We start from the raw sequence: 26103 nt of genomic DNA on the forward strand, positions 1-26103 counted from the left end.
GAAGGGAGCAACTGGCCACTCGCTGATGGGCAGTAAGGAGCAACTGGCCACTCGCTGATGGGCAGTAGGGAGCAACTGGCCACTTGCTGATGGGCAGTAGGGAGCAACTGGCCACTTGCTGATGGCAGTAGGGAGCAACTGGCCACTTGCTGATGGACAGTAGGGAGCAACTGGCCACTTGCTGATGGGGCACTGGCCACGCAGTAGGGAGCAACTGGCCACTTGCTGACAGACACTGACCTCACTGCAGCCACCAAACACTCGTACCACTTGCTGATCAGACGACATCAGGAGCAACTTTTCTTTTTTAAACGAGAGCTTTGAAAATAGAAATAATTTACAAGTAAGAAAATAAACATTTAATAAGACCAAGTAACAGCTAAGTCAGCCTTTGTGTACAAGCAAGACCGGAACTACTGGGAGATGGGGCACTTACTCACGCTATACAATTATAGCCTGTGGTGGTAAATGGCACACGCAATATACATATATAATGGGATAAGTTCCTCAAGCCATGTGTTAAAGGGGCTGCATAAGTGCCAGGTCACAGAAGAACTGTCCTAATGCAGTTATTGGTATATATAGGTCACTTATACTGATAATAGGAATATTCTATATGTAGGCTCAGTAAGACCGGGTGGTTCCCCTGAGTGTCACCAGCGCATGCAGACTGATGTTACACATAGACGGATGCGGTCATTGTCCTTCCCGGACGCATCGTACATTAGCAGAAGCCTAGTATGGGGTATAAAGGGGGCCTACTATATCCTGTTACCTGTGTACGGACACGCCACTATGTGGACTGCAGACTGACACTCCGCAAGTACTGTGCAGCAGAGGGTGCCCTCCCACCCGTACACAGATCCGCCAGCGCCCTCCCACTCGTATGCAGACCCGCAGGAGCCCTCCCACCTGTACACAGATCCGCCGGCGCCCTCCCGCTCGTATGCAGACCCTCCGGCGCCCTCCCACCCGTACACAGATCAGTCAGCGCCCTCCCGCTCGTATGCAGACCCTCCGGCGCCCTCCCACCCGTACACAGATCAGTCAGCGCCCTCCCACTCGTATGCAGACCCGCAGGAGCCCTCCCACCCATAAACAGATCCGCCAGCGCCCTCCCACTCGTATGCAGACCCGCAGGAGCCCTCCCACCTGTACACAGATCCGCCGGCGCCCTCCCGCTCGTATGCAGACCCTCCGGCGCCCTCCCACCCGTAAACAGATCCGCCAGCGCCCTCCCACTCGTATGCAGACCCGCAGGAGCCCTCCCACCTGTACACAGATCCGCCGGCGCCCTCCCGCTCGTATGCAGACCCTCCGGCGCCCTCCCACCCGTAAACAGATCCGCCAGCGCCCTCCCACTCTTATGCAGACCCTCCGGCGCCCTCCCACCCGTACACAGATCAGTCAGCGCCCTCCCACTCGTATGCAGACCCGCAGGAGCCCTCCCACCTGTACACAGATCCGCCGGCGCCCTCCCGCTCGTATGCAGACCCTCCGGCGCCCTCCCACCCGTAAACAGATCCGCCAGCGCCCTCCCACTCTTATGCAGACCCTCCGGCGCCCTCCCACCCGTACACAGATCAGTCAGCGCCCTCCCACTCGTATGCAGACCCGCAGGAGCCCTCCCACCTGTACACAGATCCGCCGGCGTCCTCCCGCTCGTATGCAGACCCTCCGGCGCCCTCCCACCTGTACACAGATCCGCCGGCGCCCTCCCGCTCGTATGCAGACCCTCCGGCGCCCTCCCACTCCTACGCAGATCAGTCAGCGCCCTCCCACTCGTATGCAAACCTGCAGGAGCCCTCCCACCTGTACACAGATCCGCCAGCGCCCTCCCACCCATATGCAGACCCGCAGGAGCCCTCCCACCCGTACACAGATCCGTCAGCGCCCTCCCACTCATATGCAGACCCTCCGGCGCCCTCCCACCCGTACACAGATCCGCCAGCGCCCTCCCACTCTTATGCAGACCCTCCGGCGCCCTCCCACCCGTACACAGATCAGTCAGCGCCCTCCCACTCGTATGCAGACCCGCAGGAGCCCTCCCACCTGTACACAGATCCGCCGGCGCCCTCCCGCTCTTATGCAGACCCTCCGGCGCCCTCCCACCCGTAAACAGATCCGCCAGCGCCCTCCCACACATATGCAGACCCGCAGGAGCCCTCCCACCCGTACACAGATCCGTCAGCGCCCTCCCACACATATGCAGACCCGCAGGAGCCCTCCCACCCGTACACAGATCCGTCAGCGCCCTCCCACCCGTATGCAGACCCGCAGGAGCCCTCCCACCCATACACAAATCCGCCGGCGCCCTCCCACTCGTATGCAGACCCTCCGGCGCCCTCCCACCCGTACACAGATCCGCCAGCGCCCTCCCACTCGTATGCAGACCCGCAGGAGCCCTCCCACCTGTACACAGATCCGCCGGCGCCCTCCCGCTCGTATGCAGACCCTCTGGCGCCCTCCCACTCCTACGCAGATCAGTCAGCGCCCTCCCACTCGTATGCAAACCTGCAGGAGCCCTCCCACCCGTACACAGATCCGCCAGCGCCCTCCCACCCATATGCAGACCCGCAGGAGCCCTCCCACCCGTACACAGATCCGCCAGCGCCCTCCCACCCATATGCAGACCCGCAGGAGCCCTCCCACCCATACAAAGATCCGCCGGCGCCCTCCCACTCGTATGCAGACCCTCCGGCGCCCTCCCACCCGTACACAGATCCGTCAGCGCCCTCCCACTCGTATGCAGACCCGCAGGAGCCCTCCCACCCGTACACAGATCCGCCGGCGCCCCTCTGTATACACACCTGCTGGTTACAACATATCACACCTATTGGAATCTGATAGATTACCCAGACTGCATCATTCTCACCTGTCACTATCTCAGTCTGCACAGTGTAATAGCTGTTCCTATACTCACCCTCATATAAGTGATAGCACTTACTGGTAGTAGGGTGGCGCTATCTTACTGATTACCACCAATAGGAATCAGAGTAATATGTTAATGTATTTAGCATTTGTGTACCATGTGTGCAGTCACTTGGGGAAGTTACTAAGCCTATTTTCGGCGTTATCGTAGGCAGTTGTATGCAAATACGACTGCCTATACGTAGTTTCGACATTCGTATTCATGGCACATTCGTATTTGTATTTACGAATGTATACGCCATCGAATGAATACAAGTAGGAATCACCATTCATTCAAATGGTGATTCCTGATTTAGTAAACGGCTATATGTAATATCCGGGTTCTAATTAGCGGGCCGCTTATTGCCACGAAAATACAAGTAATATTCCAGTCATATTTGGCAGAAGCCTGCATGGATCAGTCAGATTCGTCATATCAGTCAGACCCGTGCAGGTTTCAGTGTTTAAAAAAAAAAACTGTAAATGGTGGGGGGTCCCCCCCCTACGGACATAACCAGCCAGTACTGGTTCTAAAAAGTCAGAGAACAAACAAATTAGGGGTCCCCTTTAAAAAAAAAAAAAAAAAAAAAAGAACCAAAAGGCTCAAGGGTTGGTCCTGGTTTCCAGCAGGGTAATACCACAGCCGGGGGAAACTTTTATACAAGTCCCCCCGGCCAAAGCATTTACCCCATAAACAGTCAGCCTGGGCACGGATCCTGGGGAAGTGGGAAACCCCCAATGAAGGAGTACCCCCCTCCAGAATTTACCTGCCCAGACTGAAGCCTGGGGCTGTCCCCGGTGCCCCTGGGGGGTGGGCACCGGACTGATGTGCGTTTTAAAAATAGACCAAACTATTGTGTATTGCTGTGGAACTACAAGTCCCAGCAAGCCTTCACCACATGCAGGGACTTGGAGAACCACAAGTCCCAGCATGTGGTGCATTAAAGGGCCCGCTGGAACTTGTAGTTCCACAACAGTACAAATAGTTAAACAAACACACACTGACACCATTAAAGTAAAACTTTATTTCATACATCCCATACATTACCTACATTGACATGGAGGTAGTTATCTATCCATCCATCCATCAACTAGTTCTGTAGTAATCCATATGGGGTACCTGTGGAAGGAAACCATACTCACCAAGGACCTCTGGCGTAGATCACGTCCTCTTCTGTCCCTATAGGCATCCTGGGTACTTGGCAAAAAACAAACTGATCAATACCAATCCCAGAACAAACTGAGAGAAGCCACAGAGAGTTTGCTTATTTTCTGCGGCTCCTCCCCCCGAATAGCACTATTGGTCGCCTAGCGGCCAATCAGGACTCACTAGGCCGTTAGGTGGCCAATAGCATGCTATTCAGGGGGGAGTTTGTTTCTGCATTCTACAGAGCGGAGTGGTAGTGAGGGGACCAGGATAATGATCCCCCCATGACTACAGCACAGCAGAGCAGATTGGTAGCACACTGGGAGTAGGGTGAGGACCAGGATAATGATCTCCCCATGACTACAGCAGAGCGGATTGGTAGCACACTGGGGGTAGTGTGAGGACCAGGATAATGATCCCCCCATGACTACAGCACAGCAGAGCGGATTGGTAGCACACTGGGAGTAGGGTGAGGACCAGGATAATGATCTCCCCATGACTACAGCACAGCAGAGCGGATTGGTAGCACACTGGGAGTAGGGTGAGGACCAGGATAATGATCTCCCCATGACTACAGCAGAGCGGATTGGTAGCACACTGGGGGTAGTGTGAGGACCAGGATAATGATCCCCCCATGACTACAGCACAGCAGAGCGGATTGGTAGCACACTGGGAGTAAGGTGAGGACCAGGATAATGATCCCCCCATGACTACAGCAGAGCGGATTGGTAGCACACTGGGAGTAGGGTGAGGACCAGGATAATGATCCCCCCATGACTACAGCACAGCAGAGCGGATTGGTAGCACACTGGGAGTAGGGTGAGGACCAGGATAATGATCTCCCCATGACTACAGCACAGCAGAGCGGATTGGTAGCACACTGGGAGCAAGGTGAGGACCAGGATAATGATCTCCCCATGACTACAGCACAGCAGAGCGGATTGGTAGCACACTGGGAGTAGGGTGAGGACCAGGATAATGATCCCCCCATGACTACAGCACAGCAGAGCGGATTGGTAGCACACTGGGAGCAAGGTGAGGACCAGGATAATGATCTCCCCATGACTACAGCACAGCAGAGCGGATTGGTAGCACACTGGGAGTAGGGTGAGGACCAGGATAATGATCTCCCCATGACTACAGCACAGCAGAGCGGATTGGTAGCACACTGGGGGTAGTGTGAGGACCAGGATAATGATCCCCCCATGACTACAGCACAGCAGAGCGGATTGGTAGCACACTGGGAGTAAGGTGAGGACCAGGATAATGATCCCCCCATGACTACAGCAGAGCGGATTGGTAGCACACTGGGAGTAGGGTGAGGACCAGGATAATGATCCCCCCATGACTACAGCACAGCAGAGCGGATTGGTAGCACACTGGGAGTAGGGTGAGGACCAGGATAATGATCTCCCCATGACTACAGCACAGCAGAGCGGATTGGTAGCACACTGGGAGTAGGGTGAGGACCAGGATAATGATCTCCCCATGACTACAGCACAGCAGAGCTGATTGGTAGCAAACTGGGAGTAGGGTGAGGACCAGGATAATGATCCCCCCATGACTACAGCACAGCAGAGCAGATTGGTAGCACACTGGGAGTAAGGTGAGGACCAGGATAATGATCCCCCCATGACTACAGCACAGCAGAGCTGATTGGTAGCAAACTGGGAGTAGGGTGAGGACCAGGATAATGATCTCCCCATGACTACAGCACAGCAGAGCTGATTGGTAGCAAACTGGGAGTAGGGTGAGGACCAGGATAATGATCCCCCCATGACTACAGCACAGCAGAGCGGATTGGTAGCACACTGGGAGTAGGGTGAGGACCAGGATAATGATCCCCCCATGACTACAGCACAGCAGAGCGGATTGGTAGCACACTGGGAGTAAGGTGAGGACCAGGATAATGATCCCCCCATGACTACAGCAGAGCGGATTGGTAGCACACTGGGAGTAGGGTGAGGACCAGGATAATGATCCCCCCATGACTACAGCACAGCAGAGCGGATTGGTAGCACACTGGGGGTAGGGTGAGGACCAGGATAATGATCTCCCCATGACTACAGCAGAGCGGATTGGTAGCACACTGGGAGTAAGGTGAGGACCAGGATAATGATCCCCCCATGACTACAGCAGAGCGGATTGGTAGCACACTGGGAGTAGGGTGAGGACCAGGATAATGATCTCCCCATGACTACAGCACAGCAGAGCGGATTGGTAGCACACTGGGAGTAGGGTGAGGACCAGGATAATGATCTCCCCATGACTACAGCACAGCAGAGCGGATTGGTAGCACACTGGGAGTAGGGAGGAGACCAGGATAATGATCTCCATGACTACAGCACAGCAGAGCGGATTGGTAGCACACTGGGAGTAGGGTGAGGACCAGGATAATGATCTCCCCATGACCAAAGCACTACAGGACAGCAGAGCGGATTGGTAGCACACTGGGAGTAGGGTGAGGACAGGATAATGATCTCCCCATGACTACCGCACAGCAGAGCTGATTGGTAGTACACTGGGGGTAGGGTGAGGACCAGGATAATGATCTCCTCCATGACCCCAGCATTACAGAACAGCAGAGCAGAGTAGTAGTACACTTGGGAGTAGAGAGGGGACCAGGATAATGATCTCCCCATGACTACAGCACTTCAGGAGAGCGGATTGGTAGCACACTAGGGGTGGGAGTAGGGTGAGGACCAGGATAATGATCTCCATGACTACAGCACAGAAGAGCTGAATGGTAACACACCTTGGGTAGCGTGTGGACCAGGATAATGATCTCCCCATGACCCCAGCACTATAGGACAGCAGAGCAGAGTGGTAGCACACTAGGGGTAGGGTGAGGACCAGGATAATGATAATCCCCATGACCCCAGCACTACAGCACAGCAGAGCAGAGTGGTAGTACACTGGGGAATAGGGAGGAGACCCGGATAATGATCCTCCATGACTACAGCACAGAAGAGCGGAGTGGTAACACACTGGGGGTAGCGTGGGGACCAGGATAATGATCTCCCCATGACTCCAGCACTATAGGACAGCAGAGCATAGTGGTAGCACACTGGGGGTAGCGTGGGGACCAGGATAATGATCTCCCCATGACCCCAGCACTACAGGAGAGCAGAGCAGAGTGGTAGCACACTGGGGGTAGCGTGGGGACCAGGATAATGATCTCCCCATGACCCCAGCACTACAGGAGAGCAGAGCAGAGTGGTAGCACACTGGGGGTAGCGTGGGGACCAGGATAATGATCTCCCCATGACCCCAGCACTACAGGAGAGCAGAGCAGAGTGGTAGTACACTGGGGGTGGGGAGGGGACCAGGATAATGATCTCCCCATGACCCCAGCACTACAGGAGAGCAGAGCAGAGTGGTAGTACACTGGGGGTGGGGAGGGGACCACAAGGCTGAAGTTAGCTTCTTATTCGGCCAGCTTCTTACTCAAGCTCCAGGTTTTGCAAGGGTTAATGAGTCTTGAGTCACAAATTTGACACCTGAACTCAACAGAGGGGGGCCACTTACATATGACACAAGTGTATTGTGCCTGGCATAACATTAATTTGGGCATGAAATACGTTGGGGTATAAGTGGGCACATGCACCATATTGAACGATTTTGAATAAGTAGCGGTAGTTTTACAAGGGTTAACGAGTCTTAGGCCACAAATATGACACCTGAAATCCACAGAGGGCTGTCACTTACATATGACCCAAATGTATTTTGTCGGGCCCAATGCTGGTTTGGGCATGAAAAATGTGTGCAAAGTGGGCACATGCACCATGTTATCATTTTGCATAAGTAGCTGTAGTTTTGCAAGGGTTAACGAGTCTTGGGCTAACCCTTCAATTGCGTACACTGGATGTGTGTATTCCATTGAGCACACAAATCTGTGAAATAGCAGCTCCACCATTGTGTGAGTGACAGCAGAGTGCTGAATCTGCACTTACCCGCAGGCTGTGATACAGGCATATACCATATCTGTATTGTGCAAGGAACACGCCAGCCTTAATGAACGGAATTTCATTGCTTTTTGGAGTTTGAGTGGAAGAGTTACAACAGGTTTCTGAAATGCCAGATCATGTGTAAGAAGCCTTAATGGGACATGTGAAACCGTAAGGTTTTTAGTCTATGGAATGTATATGAGATAGATAGATAGATAGATAGATAGATAGATAGATAGATAGATATTCATCTACAAACAAGTATAGGTTTGTTTGCCCGTTCCTCAGTGCACCTCTACAACCCGGGCCTGGCAGTATTTCCCAGACTGGAGAACAGAGGATTCCTCCAATAGGAAGATCAGCTAAGCTGTTCCATGACTGGATAGTAGGTGCCCAGTGGAGATACCAGGTGGCTCTTCTGGACTCTTCTTCTGATACCATAGATCTGGGGTAGCCAACCCTAGTCCTCCAGAGCTGCCAACAGTGCATGTTTTGCAGGTCTCCTCACAGGGCAGTATTCAATGTGAAAGTTCTCCGTGCATGGAGAGCGTTTTATTTCGCTCTCCATGCACTCTCCATGTTCCGGAGCCTCCTGCTCCCACTATTCAATGTTTTGAAGACTCGCCGCCACTTGCGGCGAGTCTTAACCCCTGCAGCGGACGAGCGTCCGCGGCAGGGAGCTTTCAGGGAGCCGGAAGCAGCCAGAGAGATTAAAGTCTCCCTGGCTGCTCCAGAGGACTGTGGAGGGGAGGGGGGCTCTCCGGAACCCAGGCAGCACAGGCTGCCCCCCCCTATAGCCAGCGGGGGACCCAGTATTCACTGCACCCGATCGTGCATATTAACGATCGGGTGCAGTAAATATATGAATATCTAAAGAGCGGCTCGAGCGCTCCGGCGCCCCCTGCTGGCTGCACTGTGTAAAAAAAAAAAAAATTAAAAAAAATATATTTTTTAAATTAAATATATATTCATGTGCTATAAGCACATGAATAAAAATAACATGCCCCTTCACAGAAAATAAAAACTGATTTTTTGACACCAAAATAAAAAAAAAAAACCTTTTAGTTTAAAAGTTAACATTCCAGCTCTCCATCAAAAGATGGAGAATTTCTACACGGAGAGAGACGGCGAAAATCACTTAGAAAGACGGAGAATATTTCACATTGAATAGGGTTGCTCGCTTTTGGAGAGCAAAATGCTCCGTCCAAGGCGAACAAAGCACAAGTTCTCCACAAAACACGGAGAACTTTTCTCATTGAATACTGCCCACAGAATCACAAGTGAGCTAATTAGCTCCATCTGTGGATCTTTTAAAATGTGTCAGTGATTAATGAGTGCAGCTGTGCAGCAGCTAGGTTGTCTGGAAAATGTGCACTGTTGGTAGCTCTCGAGGGCTAGGGTTGGCTACCACTGGTATAGATGAAACAACAAAAGCAAATAAACCTTGAATCACAAAGTGATCTTCCCAGCCCTATGCAGAGCACCTGTAACTTAGTGGCTGACATCAGCCAGGTGTATTGGATCATGTCCTGTGTAACACAGTGTGCCCATGCACAGAGCATCTATCTGCTGGATAAGGGGATCTGCTCCTGGGGGTAACAGACTTATAGCCTGTCCTCGCAGTGCTGGGGTGGGCCGTTACCAGGGCTGATCAGATTAGCAGCAAATGGACAGAATAAAACAATCCACTACATCACACACAGCTTTGACTATGATGGGCTGCATTATCTACCACTCTCCAACTCACAAGGGACACAACCCAGCTTATGGGCTACCATGCAGTAAGGACAGAGAACATTGTGGACGGTGACCTAAGACGAAAACGGTGGCTCGCTGCGCTCGTCACACTATATAAAATGGTCGGTAGAACGCGTTCCGCCGCCGCTCGCCACGCTTCGGGGTGGCGTGGATAGTGAGGGGTTCCCAAGAAAACCTCACTATCTCATACAAGTGTATAGCTAATGGCATGGCATTGCACCCTATAAAATCGCATGCGATTTTGCGGGAGGTGCGATGCGATCCCCCGGGGGCTAACACAGCAGTAAATAAATTACATGAAAAAGTCGTACCGCACTAAAATGGCCCATGCCATGCGATGCGATTTTCCTACGCAGAATCGCCCACAAAGCAATTTGCTTAGTGGGCACCCTGCTAGGAAACAAGTACCCCGAAAACATATAAAGCAAAAATACTTACACTCATGAGACCCCCCTGGCTTTGGGTGTGTCCTAGGACCCGCTCCACCTGGCATTCTCTCAGTGGATAGACCGCATGGCAGCAAAACTTCTGAGCATTGAAGGGGTGCAGGGGGTGACAGCGAGATGTGACAAGAAGAACATCGGAGAAAAGGAAGAGCATTCGCTGCTTGACATCCTCCCCTTTCGCTGGCACAACAGACAACCATCCTTCCCTGATATACCGCCGCCCTGCAAGACAGTTCTATTATCCAACTGGTCATTCAGAATACAACAGTTACTGGTTCCAGCTAATACGCATTAGACAGTAATAGGACAACAACCCATGAAATAGAAAATCATTTCTAAACACGTTAGAGCCATTAGGAGCCCAATGATTATTCCTCTCTGTTGTCATGTGTGATCACCCAATCACAGCGCAGGATTCAGGCCGGTCCCCACCAAAGCATCATCACCAACACTCTGGGACAGGCGCACACCCAATCACAGCTCAGGATTCAGGCCGGTCCCCACCACAGCATCACCACCAACACTCTGGGACAAGCGCACACCAAATCACAGCTCAGGATTCAGGCCGGTCCCCACTGCGGCATCACCAACACTCTGGGACAAGCGCACACCAAATCACAGCTCAGGATTCAGGCCGGTCCCCACTGCGGCATCACCACCAACACTCTGGGACAAGCGCACACCAAATCACAGAGAAGGAATCAGGCCGGTCCCCATCACAGCATCACCACCAACACTCTGGGACAGGCGCACACCCAATCACAGCTCAGGATTCAGGCCAGTCCCCACCACAGCATCACCACCAACACTCTGGGACAGGCGCACACCCAATCACAGCTCAGGATTCAGGCCGGTCCCCACCACAGCATCACCACCAACACTCTGGGACAAGCGCACACCAAATCACAGAGAAGGAATCAGGCCGGTCCCCACCGCGGCATCACCACCAACACTCTGGGACAAGAGCACACCAGATCACAGAGAAGGAATCAGGCCGGTCCCCACCACAGCATCACCACCAACACTCTGGGACAGGCGCACACCCAATCACAGCTCAGGATTCAGGCCGGTCCCCACCACAGCATCACCACCAACACTCTGGGACAGGCACACACCCAATCACAGCTCAGGATTCAGGCCGGTCCCCACCACAGCATCACCACCAACACTCTGGGACAAGCGCACACCAAATCACAGCTCAGGATTCAGGCCGGTCCCCACCGCGGCATCACCACCAACACTCTGGGACAGGCGCACACCCAATCACAGCTCAGGATTCAGGCCGGTCCCCACCACAGCATCACCACCAACACTCTGTGACAAGCGCACACCAAATCACAGAGAAGGAATCAGGCCGGTCCCCACCGCGGCATCACCACCAACACTCTGGGACAAGAGCACACCAGATCACAGAGAAGGAATCAGGCCGGTCCCCACCACAGCATCACTACCAACACTCTGGGACAGGCGCACACCCAATCACAGCTCAGGATTCAGGCCGGTCCCCACCACAGCATCACCACCAACACTCTGGGACAGGCGCACACCCAATCACAGCTCAGGATTCAGGCCGGTCCCCACTGCGAAATCACCACTAACACTCTGGGAAAAGCGCACACCAAATCACAGAGAAGGAATCAGGCCGGTCCCCACCGCGGCATCACCACCAACACTCTGGGACAGGCGCACACCAAATCACAGAGAAGGAATAAGGCCGGTCCCCACCGCGGCATCACCAACAACACTCTGGGACAAGCGCACACCAAATCACAGAGAAGGAATCAGGCCGGTCCCCACCACAGCATCACCACCAACACTCTGGGACAAGCGCATACTAAATCACAGAGTAGGAATCAGGCCGGTCCCCACCGCGGCATCACCACCAACACTCTGGGACAAGCGCACACCAAATCACAGAGAAGGAATCAGGCCGGTCCCCACCACAGCATCACCACCAACACTCTGGGACAAGCGCACACCAAATCTCAGCTCAGGATTCAGGCCGGTCCCCACTGCGGCATCACCACCAACACTCTGGGACAAGTGCACACCAAATCACAGAGAAGGAATCAGGCCGGTCCCCACCGCGGCATCACCACCAATACTCTGGGACAGGCGCACACCCAATCACAGCTCAGGATTCAGGCCGGTCCCCACTGCGGCATCACCACCAACACTCTGGGACAAGCGCACACCAAATCACAGAGAAGGAATCAGGCCGGTCCCCATCGCGGCATCACCACCAACACTCTGGGACAGGCGCACACCAAATCACAGAGAAGGAATAAGGCCGGTCCCCACCGCGGCATCACCAACAACACTCTGGGACAAGCGCACACCAAATCACAGAGAAGAAATCAGGCCGGTCCCCACCACAGCATCACCACCAACACTCTGGGACAAGCGCATACTAAATCACAGAGTAGGAATCAGGCCGGTCCCCACCGCGGCATCACTACCAACACTCTGGGACAAGCGCACACCACATCACAGAGAAGGAATCAGGCCGGTCCCCACCACAGCATCACCACCAACACTCTGGGACAAGCGCACAACAAATCACAGCTCAGGATTCAGGCCGGTCCCCACCACAGCATCACCACCAACACTCTGGGACAGGCGCACACCCAATCACAGCTCAGGATTCAGGCCGGTCCCCACTGCGGCACCACCACCAACACTCTGGGACAAGCGCACACCAAATCACAGAGAAGGAATCAGGCCGGTCCCCACCGCGGCATCACCACCAACACTCTGGGACAGGCGCACACCCAATCACAGCTCAGGATTCAGGCCGGTCCCCACTGCGGCATCACCACCAACACTCTGGGACAAGTGCACACCAAATCACAGAGAAGGAATCAGGCCGGTCCCCACCGCGGCATCACCACCAATACTCTGGGACAGGCGCACACCCAATCACAGCTCAGGATTCAGGCCGGTCCCCACTGCGGCATCACCACCAACACTCTGGGACAAGCGCACACCAAATCACAGAGAAGGAATCAGGCCGGTCCCCACTGCGGCATCACCACCAACACTCTGGGACAGGCGCACACCAAATCACAGAGAAGGAATAAGGCCGGTCCCCACCGCGGCATCACCAACAACACTCTGGGACAAGCGCACACCAAATCACAGAGAAGAAATCAGGCCGGTCCCCACCACAGCATCACCACCAACACTCTGGGACAAGCGCATACTAAATCACAGAGTAGGAATCAGGCCGGTCCCCACCGCGGCATCACCACCAACACTCTGGGACAAGCGCACACCAAATCACAGAGAAGGAATCAGGCCGGTCCCCACCAAAGCATCACCACCAACACTCTGGGACAAGCGCACAACAAATCACAGCTCAGGATTCAGGCCGGTCCCCACCACAGCATCACCACCAACACTCTGGGACAGGCGCACACCCAATCACAGCTCAGGATTCAGGCCGGTCCCCACTGCGGCATCACCACCAACACTCTGGGACAAGTGCACACCAAATCACAGAGAAGGAATCAGGCCGGTCCCCACCGCGGCATCACCACCAATACTCTGGGACAGGCGCACACCCAATCACAGCTCAGGATTCAGGCCGGTCCCCACTGCGGCATCACCACCAACACTCTGGGACAAGCGCACACCAAATCACAGAGAAGGAATCAGGCCGGTCCCCACCGCGGCATCACCACCAACACTCTGGGACAGGCGCACACCAAATCACAGAGAAGGAATAAGGCCGGTCCCCACCGCGGCATCACCAACAACACTCTGGGACAAGCGCACACCAAATCACAGAGAAGAAATCAGGCCGGTCCCCACCACAGCATCACCACCAACACTCTGGGACAAGCGCATACTAAATCACAGAGTAGGAATCAGGCCGGTCCCCACCGCGGCATCACCACCAACACTCTGGGACAAGCGCACACCAAATCACAGAGAAGAAATCAGGCCGGTCCCCACCACAGCATCACCACCAACACTCTGGGACAAGCGCACAACAAATCACAGCTCAGGATTCAGGCCGGTCCCCACCACAGCATCACCACCAACACTCTGGGACAGGCGCACACCCAATCACAGCTCAGGATTCAGGCCGGTCCCCACTGCGGCATCACCACCAAAACTCTGGGACAAGCGCACACCAAATCACAGAGAAGGAATCAGGCCGGTCCCCACCGCGGCATCACCACCAACACTCTGGGACAGGCGCACACCCAATCACAGCTCAGGATTCAGGCCGGTCCCCACTGCGGCATCACCACCAACACTCTGGGACAAGCGCACACCAAATCACAGAGAAGGAATCAGGCCGGTCCCCACCGCGGCATCACCACCAACACTCTGGGACAGGCGCACACCCAATCACAGCTCAGGATTAAGGCCGGACCCCACTGCGGCATCACCACCAACACTCTGGGACAAGCGCACACCAAATCACAGAGAAGGAATCAGGCCGGTCCCCACCGCGGCATCACCACCAACACTCTGGGATGCCTCCCAGGCTGCTGCCTCCGGGACCCGGAAGTACTACTGGTGGGGTTACCTGGTGGGTGAATGGTGGGGTTACTGGGTGGGTAGTTGATGGGGTTGCTGGGTGGGTAGTTGGTGGGGTTATTTGGTGGGTGAATGGTGGGATTACTGGGGGGGTGAATGGTGGGGTTACTGGGTGGTCAGTTGGTGGGGTTACTGGGTGGTCAGATGGTGGGGTTACCTGGTGGGCAGTTGGTGGGGTTGCTGGGTGGGCAGTTGGTGGGGTTGCTGGGTGGGTGAATGGTGGGGTTACCTGGTGGGAAGTTGGTGGGGTTACTGGGTGGGCAGCCTTGTACTCGCCCACACAGATCAGCAGCTAGCCACAGAAAACAGCTGATGAGACACAACACCAAGGTTATCCTCACTATGCTGATGGTAGTAGTTTTCCATATCTGCCCTCCTAGTCACCCTACTACAGACAGCAGTAATACACCCTTACTGGAACATGCCACATGCTCACCTGGACGTACAATACGGACCCTTCTGCCTTTGAGTAATTTCTGGACTCTGCGAAGCTGCTGATCATTTTCCTGAAGTTGTTTTTCACTTTCTACATATTCGCAGACCTCAGTAACGGCCTGTAATGCCCCTATGGAAGGATATACATGTAAAATATCATACACAGATCAAATACATGGATATTTCCATCACTGCGACAGCATTCAATATTAATGAGCATTAATCATTCTGTTACAGAAATCACAATATTGGCTTTGATCAATGTGATAGTTCCTGCGTTCCACCTGTCGGCTAATGTCAGAGGCTATGACTGTCCTACTATCCACCTGTATGCGGTGCACTGCCGGCTAATGTCAGGCTATGACTGTCCTACTATCCACCTGTATGCGGTGCACTGCCGGCTAATGTCAGGCTATGACTGTCCTACGATCCACCTGTATACTGTACACTGCTGTCTGATGTCAGAGGCTATGACTGTCCTACGATCCACCTATATACTGTACACTGCCGGCTGATGTCAGGCTATGACTGTCCTACTATCCACCTGTATGCGGTGCACTGCCGGCTGGTGTCATGCTGGGACTGTCCTACTATCCACCTGTATACTGTACACTGCCGGCTGATGTCAGGCTATGACTGTCCTACTATCCACCTGTATACAGAGCACTGCCGGCTGGTGTCATGCTGGGACTGTCCTACTATCCACCTGTATACTGTACACTGCCGGCTGATGTCAGGCTATGACTGTCCTACTATCCACCTGTATACAGAGCACTGCCGGCTGGTGTCATGCTGGGACTGTCCTACTATCCACCTGTATACTGTACACTGCCGGCTGATGTCAGAGGCTATGACTGTCCTACGATCCACCTATATACTGTACACTGCCGGCTGGTGTCAGAGGCTATGACTGTCCTACTATCCACCTGTATGCGGTGCACTGCCGGCTAATGTCAGGCTATGACTGTCCTATGATCCACCTGTATACTGTACACTGCCGGCTGGTGTCAGAGGCTATGACTGTCCTACTATCCACCTGTATGCGGTGCACTGCCGGCTAATGTCAGGCTATGACTGTCCTACGATCCACCTGTATACTGTACACTGCTGTCTGATGTCAGAGGCTATGACTGTCCTACGATCCACCTGTATACTGTACACTGCCGGCTGATGTCAGAGGCTATGACTGTCCTACGATCCACCTATATACTGTACACTGCCGGCTGATGTCAGGCTATGACTGTCCTACTATCCACCTGTATGCGGTGCACTGCCGGCTAATGTCAGGCTATGACTGTCCTACGATCCACCTATATACTGTACACTGCCGGCTGATGTCAGGCTATGACTGTCCTACGATCCACCTATATACTGTACACTGCCGGCTGATGCCAGAGGCTATGACTGTCCTACGATCCACCTGTATACTGTACACTGCCGGCTGATGTCAGGCTATGACTGTCCTACGATCCACCTGTATGCGGTGCACTGCTGTCTGATGTTAGAGGCTATGACTGTCCTACGATCCACCTATATACTGTACACTGCCGGCTGGTGTCAGAGGCTATGACTGTCCTACTATCCACCTGTATGCGGTGCACTGCCGGCTAATGTCAGGCTATGACTGTCCTACGATCCACCTATATACTGTACACTGCCGGCTGGTGTCAGAGGCTATGACTGTCCTACGATCCACCTGTATACTGTACACTGCCGGCTGGTGTCAGAGGCTATGACTGTCCTACGATCCACCTGTATACTGTACACTGCCGGCTGGTGTCAGAGGCTATGACTGTCCTACTATCCACCTGTATACTGTACACTGCCGGCTGGTGTCAGAGGCTATGACTGTCCTACGATCCACCTGTATACAGAGCACTGCCGGCTGGTGTCATGCTGGGACTGTCCTACTATCCACCTGTATGCGGTGCACTGCCGGCTGATGTCAGGCTATGACTGTCATACGATCCACCTGTATACTGTACACTGCCGGCTGGTATCAGAGGCTATGACTGTCCTACGATCCACCTGTATACTGTACACTGCCGGCTGGTGTCAGAGGCTATGACTGTCCTACGATCCACCTGTATACAGAGCACTGCCGGCTGGTGTCATGCTGCGACTGTCCTACTATCCACCTGTATACTGTACACTGCCGGCTGATGTCAGAGGCTATGACTGTCCTACGATTCACCTGTATACTGTACACTGCCGGCTGGTGTCATGCTGGGACTGTCCTACTATCTACCTGTATACTGTACACTGCCGGCTGATGTCAGAGGCTATGACTGTCCTACGATCCACCTATATACTGTACACTGCCGGCTGGTGTCAGAGGCTATGACTGTCCTACTATCCACCTGTATGCGGTGCACTGCCGGCTGGTGTCAGGCTATGACTGTCCTACGATCCACCTGTATACAGAGCACTGCCGGCTGGTGTCATGCTGGGACTGTCCTACTATCCACCTGTATACTGTACACTGCCGGCTGATGTCAGAGGCTATGACTGTCCTACGATCCACCTATATACTGTACACTGCCGGCTGGTGTCAGAGGCTATGACTGTCCTACTATCCACCTGTATGCGGTGCACTGCCAGCTAATGTCAGGCTATGACTGTCCTACGATCCACCTATATACTGTACACTGCCGGCTGGTGTCAGAGGCTATGACTGTCCTACTATCCACCTGTATGCGGTGCACTGCCGGCTGATGTCAGGCTATGACTGTCATACGATCCACCTGTATACTGTACACTGCCGGCTGGTGTCAGAGGCTATGACTGTCCTACGATCCACCTGTATACTGTACACTGCCGGCTGGTGTCAGAGGCTATGACTGTCCTACGATCCACCTGTACACAGAGCACTGCCGGCTGGTGTCATGCTGGGACTGTCCTACTATCCACCTGTATACTGTACACTGCCGGCTGGTGTCATGCTGGGACTGTCCTACTATCCACCTGTATACTGTACACTGCCGGCTGATGTCAGAGGCTATGACTGTCCTACGATCCACCTATATACTGTACACTGCCGGCTGGTGTCAGAGGCTATGACTGTCCTACTATCCACCTGTATGCGGTGCACTGCCGGCTAATGTCAGGCTATGACTGTCATACGATCCACCTGTATACTGTACACTGCCGGCTGGTGTCAGAGGCTATGACTGTCCTACGATCCACCTGTATACAGAGCACTGCCGGCTGGTGTCATGCTGGGACTGTCCTACTATCCACCTGTATACTGTACACTGCCGGCTGGTGTCATGCTGGGACTGTCCTACTATCCACCTGTATACTGTACACTGCCGGCTGATGTCAGAGGCTATGACTGTCCTACGATTCACCTGTATACTGTACACTGCCGGCTGGTGTCATGCTGGGACTGTCCTACTATCCACCTGTATACTGTACACTGCCGGCTGATGTCAGAGGCTATGACTGTCCTACTATCCACCTGTATGCGGTGCACTGCCGGCTAATGTCAGGCTATGACTGTCCTACGATCCACCTGTATGCGGTGCACTGCTGTCTGATGTCAGAGGCTATGACTGTCCTACGATCCACCTATATACTGTACACTGCCGGCTGGTGTCAGAGGCTATGACTGTCCTACTATCCACCTGTATGCGGTGCACTGCCGGCTGGTAACAGGCTATGACTGTCCTACGATCCACCTGTATACAGAGCACTGCCGGCTGGTGTCATGCTGGGACTGTCCTACTATCCACCTGTATACTGTACACTGCCGGCTGATGTCAGAGGCTATGACTGTCCTACGATCCACCTATATACTGTACACTGCCGGCTGGTGTCAGAGGCTATGACTGTCCTACGATCCACCTGTATGCGGTGCACTGCCGGCTGGTGTCAGAGGCTATGACTGTCCTACGATCCACCTATATACTGTACACTGCCGGCTGGTGTCAGAGGCTATGACTGTCCTACTATCCACCTGTATGCGGTGCACTGCCGGCTGGTGTCAGGCTATGACTGTCCTACGATCCACCTGTATACAGAGCACTGCCGGCTGGTGTCATGCTGGGACTGTCCTACTATCCACCTGTATACTGTACACTGCCGGCTGATGTCAGAGGCTATGACTGTCCTACGATTCACCTGTATACTGTACACTGCCGGCTGGTGTCATGCTGGGACTGTCCTACTATCCACCTGTATACTGTACACTGCCGGCTGATGTCAGAGGCTATGACTGTCCTACTATCCACCTGTATGCGGTGCACTGCCGGCTGGTGTCAGAGGCTATGACTGTCCTAATATCCACCTGTATGCGATGCACTGCCGGCTGGTAACAGGCTATGACTGTCCTACGATCCACCTGTATACAGAGCACTGCCGGCTGGTGTCATGCTGGGACTGTCCTACTATCCACCTGTATACTGTACACTACCGGCTGATGTCAGAGGCTATGACTGTCCTACGATCCACCTATATACTGTACACTGCCGGCTGGTGTCAGAGGCTATGACTGTCCTACGATCCACCTGTATGCGGTGCACTGCCGGCTGGTGTCAGAGGCTATGACTGTCCTACGATCCACCTATATACTGTACACTGCCGGCTGATGTCAGAGGCTATGACTGTCATACGATCCACCTGTATACTGTACACTGCCGGCTGGTGTCAGAGGCTATGACTGTCCTACGATCCACCTGTATACTGTACACTGCCGGCTGGTGTCATGCTGGGACTGTCCTACTATCCACCTGTATACTGTACACTGCCGGCTAATGTCAGAGGCTATGACTGTCCTACGATCCACCTATATACTGTACACTGCCGGCTGGTGTCAGAGGCTATGACTGTCATACGATCCACCTGTATACTGTACACTGCCGGCTGGTGTCAGAGGCTATGACTGTCCTACTATCCACCTGTATGCGATGCACTGCCGGCTCATGTCAGGCTATGACTGTCATACGATCCACCTGTATACTGTACACTGCCGGCTGGTGTCAGAGGCTATGACTGTCCTACGATCCACCTGTATACTGTACACTGCCGGCTGGTGTCAGAGGCTATGACTGTCCTACGATCCACCTGTATACAGAGCACTGCCGGCTGGTGTCATGCTGCGACTGTCCTACTATCCACCTGTATACTGTACACTGCCGGCTGATGTCAGAGGCTATGACTGTCCTACGATTCACCTGTATACTGTACACTGCCGGCTGGTGTCATGCTGGGACTGTCCTACTATCTACCTGTATACTGTACACTGCCGGCTGATGTCAGAGGCTATGACTGTCCTACGATCCACCTATATACTGTACACTGCCGGCTGGTGTCAGAGGCTATGACTGTCCTACTATCCACCTGTATGCGGTGCACTGCCGGCTGGTGTCAGAGGCTATGACTGTCCTACGATCCACCTGTATACAGAGCACTGCCGGCTGGTGTCATGCTGGGACTGTCCTACTATCCACCTGTATACTGTACACTGCCGGCTGATGTCAGAGGCTATGACTGTCCTACGATCCACCTGTATACAGAGCACTGCCGGCTGGTGTCATGCTGGGACTGTCCTACTATCCACCTGTATACTGTACACTGCCGGCTGATGTCAGAGGCTATGACTGTCCTACGATCCACCTATATACTGTACACTGCCGGCTGGTGTCAGAGGCTATGACTGTCCTACTATCCACCTGTATGCGGTGCACTGCCGGCTAATGTCAGGCTATGACTGTCCTATGATCCACCTGTATACTGTACACTGCCGGCTGGTGTCAGAGGCTATGACTGTCCTACTATCCACCTGTATGCGGTGCACTGCCGGCTGGTGTCAGGCTATGACTGTCCTACGATCCACTTGTATACAGAGCACTGCCGGCTGGTGTCATGCTGGGACTGTCCTACTATCCACCTGTATACTGTACACTGCCGGCTGATGTCAGAGGCTATGACTGTCCTATGATCCACCTGTATACTGTACACTGCCGGCTGGTGTCAGAGGCTATGACTGTCCTACTATCCACCTGTATGCGGTGCACTGCCGGCTAATGTCAGGCTATGACTGTCCTACGATCCACCTGTATACTGTACACTGCTGTCTGATGTCAGAGGCTATGACTGTCCTACGATCCACCTGTATACTGTACACTGCCGGCTGATGTCAGAGGCTATGACTGTCCTACGATCCACCTATATACTGTACACTGCCGGCTGATGTCAGGCTATGACTGTCCTACTATCCACCTGTATGCGGTGCACTGCCGGCTAATGTCAGGCTATGACTGTCCTACGATCCACCTATATACTGTACACTGCCGGCTGATGTCAGGCTATGACTGTCCTACGATCCACCTATATACTGTACACTGCCGGCTGATGCCAGAGGCTATGACTGTCCTACGATCCACCTGTATACTGTACACTGCCGGCTGATGTCAGGCTATGACTGTCCTACGATCCACCTGTATGCGGTGCACTGCTGTCTGATGTTAGAGGCTATGACTGTCCTACGATCCACCTATATACTGTACACTGCCGGCTGGTGTCAGAGGCTATGACTGTCCTACTATCCACCTGTATGCGGTGCACTGCCGGCTAATGTCAGGCTATGACTGTCCTACGATCCACCTATATACTGTACACTGCCGGCTGGTGTCAGAGGCTATGACTGTCCTACGATCCACCTGTATACTGTACACTGCCGGCTGGTGTCAGAGGCTATGACTGTCCTACGATCCACCTGTATACTGTACACTGCCGGCTGGTGTCAGAGGCTATGACTGTCCTACTATCCACCTGTATACTGTACACTGCCGGCTGGTGTCAGAGGCTATGACTGTCCTACGATCCACCTGTATACAGAGCACTGCCGGCTGGTGTCATGCTGCGACTGTCCTACTATCCACCTGTATACTGTACACTGCCGGCTGATGTCAGAGGCTATGACTGTCCTACGATTCACCTGTATACTGTACACTGCCGGCTGGTGTCATGCTGGGACTGTCCTACTATCTACCTGTATACTGTACACTGCCGGCTGATGTCAGAGGCTATGACTGTCCTACGATCCACCTATATACTGTACACTGCCGGCTGGTGTCAGAGGCTATGACTGTCCTACTATCCACCTGTATGCGGTGCACTGCCGGCTGGTGTCAGAGGCTATGACTGTCCTACGATCCACCTGTATACAGAGCACTGCCGGCTGGTGTCATGCTGGGACTGTCCTACTATCCACCTGTATACTGTACACTGCCGGCTGATGTCAGAGGCTATGACTGTCCTACGATCCACCTGTATACAGAGCACTGCCGGCTGGTGTCATGCTGGGACTGTCCTACTATCCACCTGTATACTGTACACTGCCGGCTGATGTCAGAGGCTATGACTGTCCTACGATCCACCTATATACTGTACACTGCCGGCTGGTGTCAGAGGCTATGACTGTCCTACTATCCACCTGTATGCGGTGCACTGCCGGCTAATGTCAGGCTATGACTGTCCTATGATCCACCTGTATACTGTACACTGCCGGCTGGTGTCAGAGGCTATGACTGTCCTACTATCCACCTGTATGCGGTGCACTGCCGGCTGGTGTCAGGCTATGACTGTCCTACGATCCACTTGTATACAGAGCACTGCCGGCTGGTGTCATGCTGGGACTGTCCTACTATCCACCTGTATACTGTACACTGCCGGCTGATGTCAGAGGCTATGACTGTCCTATGATCCACCTGTATACTGTACACTGCCGGCTGGTGTCAGAGGCTATGACTGTCCTACTATCCACCTGTATGCGGTGCACTGCCGGCTAATGTCAGGCTATGACTGTCCTACGATCCACCTGTATACTGTACACTGCTGTCTGATGTCAGAGGCTATGACTGTCCTACGATCCACCTGTATACTGTACACTGCCGGCTGATGTCAGAGGCTATGACTGTCCTACGATCCACCTATATACTGTACACTGCCGGCTGATGTCAGGCTATGACTGTCCTACTATCCACCTGTATGCGGTGCACTGCCGGCTAATGTCAGGCTATGACTGTCCTACGATCCACCTATATACTGTACACTGCCGGCTGATGTCAGGCTATGACTGTCCTACGATCCACCTATATACTGTACACTGCCGGCTGATGCCAGAGGCTATGACTGTCCTACGATCCACCTGTATACTGTACACTGCCGGCTGATGTCAGGCTATGACTGTCCTACGATCCACCTGTATGCGGTGCACTGCTGTCTGATGTTAGAGGCTATGACTGTCCTACGATCCACCTATATACTGTACACTGCCGGCTGGTGTCAGAGGCTATGACTGTCCTACTATCCACCTGTATGCGGTGCACTGCCGGCTAATGTCAGGCTATGACTGTCCTACGATCCACCTATATACTGTACACTGCCGGCTGGTGTCAGAGGCTATGACTGTCCTACGATCCACCTGTATACTGTACACTGCCGGCTGGTGTCAGAGGCTATGACTGTCCTACGATCCACCTGTATACTGTACACTGCCGGCTGGTGTCAGAGGCTATGACTGTCCTACTATCCACCTGTATACTGTACACTGCCGGCTGGTGTCAGAGGCTATGACTGTCCTACGATCCACCTGTATACAGAGCACTGCCGGCTGGTGTCATGCTGGGACTGTCCTACTATCCACCTGTATGCGGTGCACTGCCGGCTGATGTCAGGCTATGACTGTCATACGATCCACCTGTATACTGTACACTGCCGGCTGGTATCAGAGGCTATGACTGTCCTACGATCCACCTGTATACTGTACACTGCCGGCTGGTGTCAGAGGCTATGACTGTCCTACGATCCACCTGTATACAGAGCACTGCCGGCTGGTGTCATGCTGCGACTGTCCTACTATCCACCTGTATACTGTACACTGCCGGCTGATGTCAGAGGCTATGACTGTCCTACGATTCACCTGTATACTGTACACTGCCGGCTGGTGTCATGCTGGGACTGTCCTACTATCTACCTGTATACTGTACACTGCCGGCTGATGTCAGAGGCTATGACTGTCCTACGATCCACCTATATACTGTACACTGCCGGCTGGTGTCAGAGGCTATGACTGTCCTACTATCCACCTGTATGCGGTGCACTGCCGGCTGGTGTCAGGCTATGACTGTCCTACGATCCACCTGTATACAGAGCACTGCCGGCTGGTGTCATGCTGGGACTGTCCTACTATCCACCTGTATACTGTACACTGCCGGCTGATGTCAGAGGCTATGACTGTCCTACGATCCACCTATATACTGTACACTGCCGGCTGGTGTCAGAGGCTATGACTGTCCTACTATCCACCTGTATGCGGTGCACTGCCAGCTAATGTCAGGCTATGACTGTCCTACGATCCACCTATATACTGTACACTGCCGGCTGGTGTCAGAGGCTATGACTGTCCTACTATCCACCTGTATGCGGTGCACTGCCGGCTGATGTCAGGCTATGACTGTCATACGATCCACCTGTATACTGCCGGCTGGTGTCAGAGGCTATGACTGTCCTACGATCCACCTGTATACTGTACACTGCCGGCTGGTGTCAGAGGCTATGACTGTCCTACGATCCACCTGTATACAGAGCACTGCCGGCTGGTGTCATGCTGGGACTGTCCTACTATCCACCTGTATACTGTACACTGCCGGCTGGTGTCATGCTGGGACTGTCCTACTATCCACCTGTATACTGTACACTGCCGGCTGATGTCAGAGGCTATGACTGTCCTACGATCCACCTATATACTGTATACTGCCGGCTGGTGTCAGAGGCTATGACTGTCCTACTATCCACCTGTATGCGGTGCACTGCCGGCTAATGTCAGGCTATGACTGTCATACGATCCACCTGTATACTGTACACTGCCGGCTGGTGTCAGAGGCTATGACTGTCCTACGATCCACCTGTATACTGTACACTGCCGGCTGGTGTCAGAGGCTATGACTGTCCTACGATCCACCTGTATACAGAGCACTGCCGGCTGGTGTCATGCTGGGACTGTCCTACTATCCACCTGTATACTGTACACTGCCGGCTGATGTCAGAGGCTATGACTGTCCTACGATTCACCTGTATACTGTACACTGCCGGCTGGTGTCATGCTGGGACTGTCCTACTATCCACCTGTATACTGTACACTGCCGGCTGATGTCAGAGGCTATGACTGTCCTACTATCCACCTGTATGCGGTGCACTGCCGGCTAATGTCAGGCTATGACTGTCCTACGATCCACCTGTATGCGGTGCACTGCTGTCTGATGTCAGAGGCTATGACTGTCCTACGATCCACCTATATACTGTACACTGCCGGCTGGTGTCAGAGGCTATGACTGTCCTACTATCCACCTGTATGCGGTGCACTGCCGGCTGGTAACAGGCTATGACTGTCCTACGATCCACCTGTATACAGAGCACTGCCGGCTGGTGTCATGCTGGGACTGTCCTACTATCCACCTGTATACTGTACACTGCCGGCTGATGTCAGAGGCTATGACTGTCCTACGATCCACCTATATACTGTACACTGCCGGCTGGTGTCAGAGGCTATGACTGTCCTACGATCCACCTGTATGCGGTGCACTGCCGGCTGGTGTCAGAGGCTATGACTGTCCTACGATCCACCTATATACTGTACACTGCCGGCTGGTGTCAGAGGCTATGACTGTCCTACTATCCACCTGTATGCGGTGCACTGCCGGCTGGTGTCAGGCTATGACTGTCCTACGATCCACCTGTATACAGAGCACTGCCGGCTGGTGTCATGCTGGGACTGTCCTACTATCCACCTGTATACTGTACACTGCCGGCTGATGTCAGAGGCTATGACTGTCCTACGATTCACCTGTATACTGTACACTGCCGGCTGGTGTCATGCTGGGACTGTCCTACTATCCACCTGTAT

At 53.7% G+C, this 26103-nt stretch overlaps 1 protein-coding gene across 1 annotated transcript in view; it reads right to left on the reverse strand.

Moving 5' to 3' along the window:
- Positions 1 to 26103, reverse strand: part of ARHGEF39 (Rho guanine nucleotide exchange factor 39) — a 208025-nt gene that overhangs the window by 22508 nt on the left and 159414 nt on the right. Inside the window, 4 exon segments of the mRNA XM_083186480.1 lie at positions 241 to 270; positions 272 to 318; positions 10201 to 10430; positions 15196 to 15324. Of these exon segments, the coding sequence (XP_083042606.1) occupies positions 241 to 270; positions 272 to 318; positions 10201 to 10430; positions 15196 to 15324 (436 nt within the window).

The sequence above is a fragment of the Crinia signifera genome, chromosome 5 (genome assembly GCF_055691185.1).
Source record: "Crinia signifera chromosome 5, ASM5569118v1, whole genome shotgun sequence".
Classification (NCBI taxonomy): domain Eukaryota; kingdom Metazoa; phylum Chordata; class Amphibia; order Anura; family Myobatrachidae; genus Crinia; species Crinia signifera.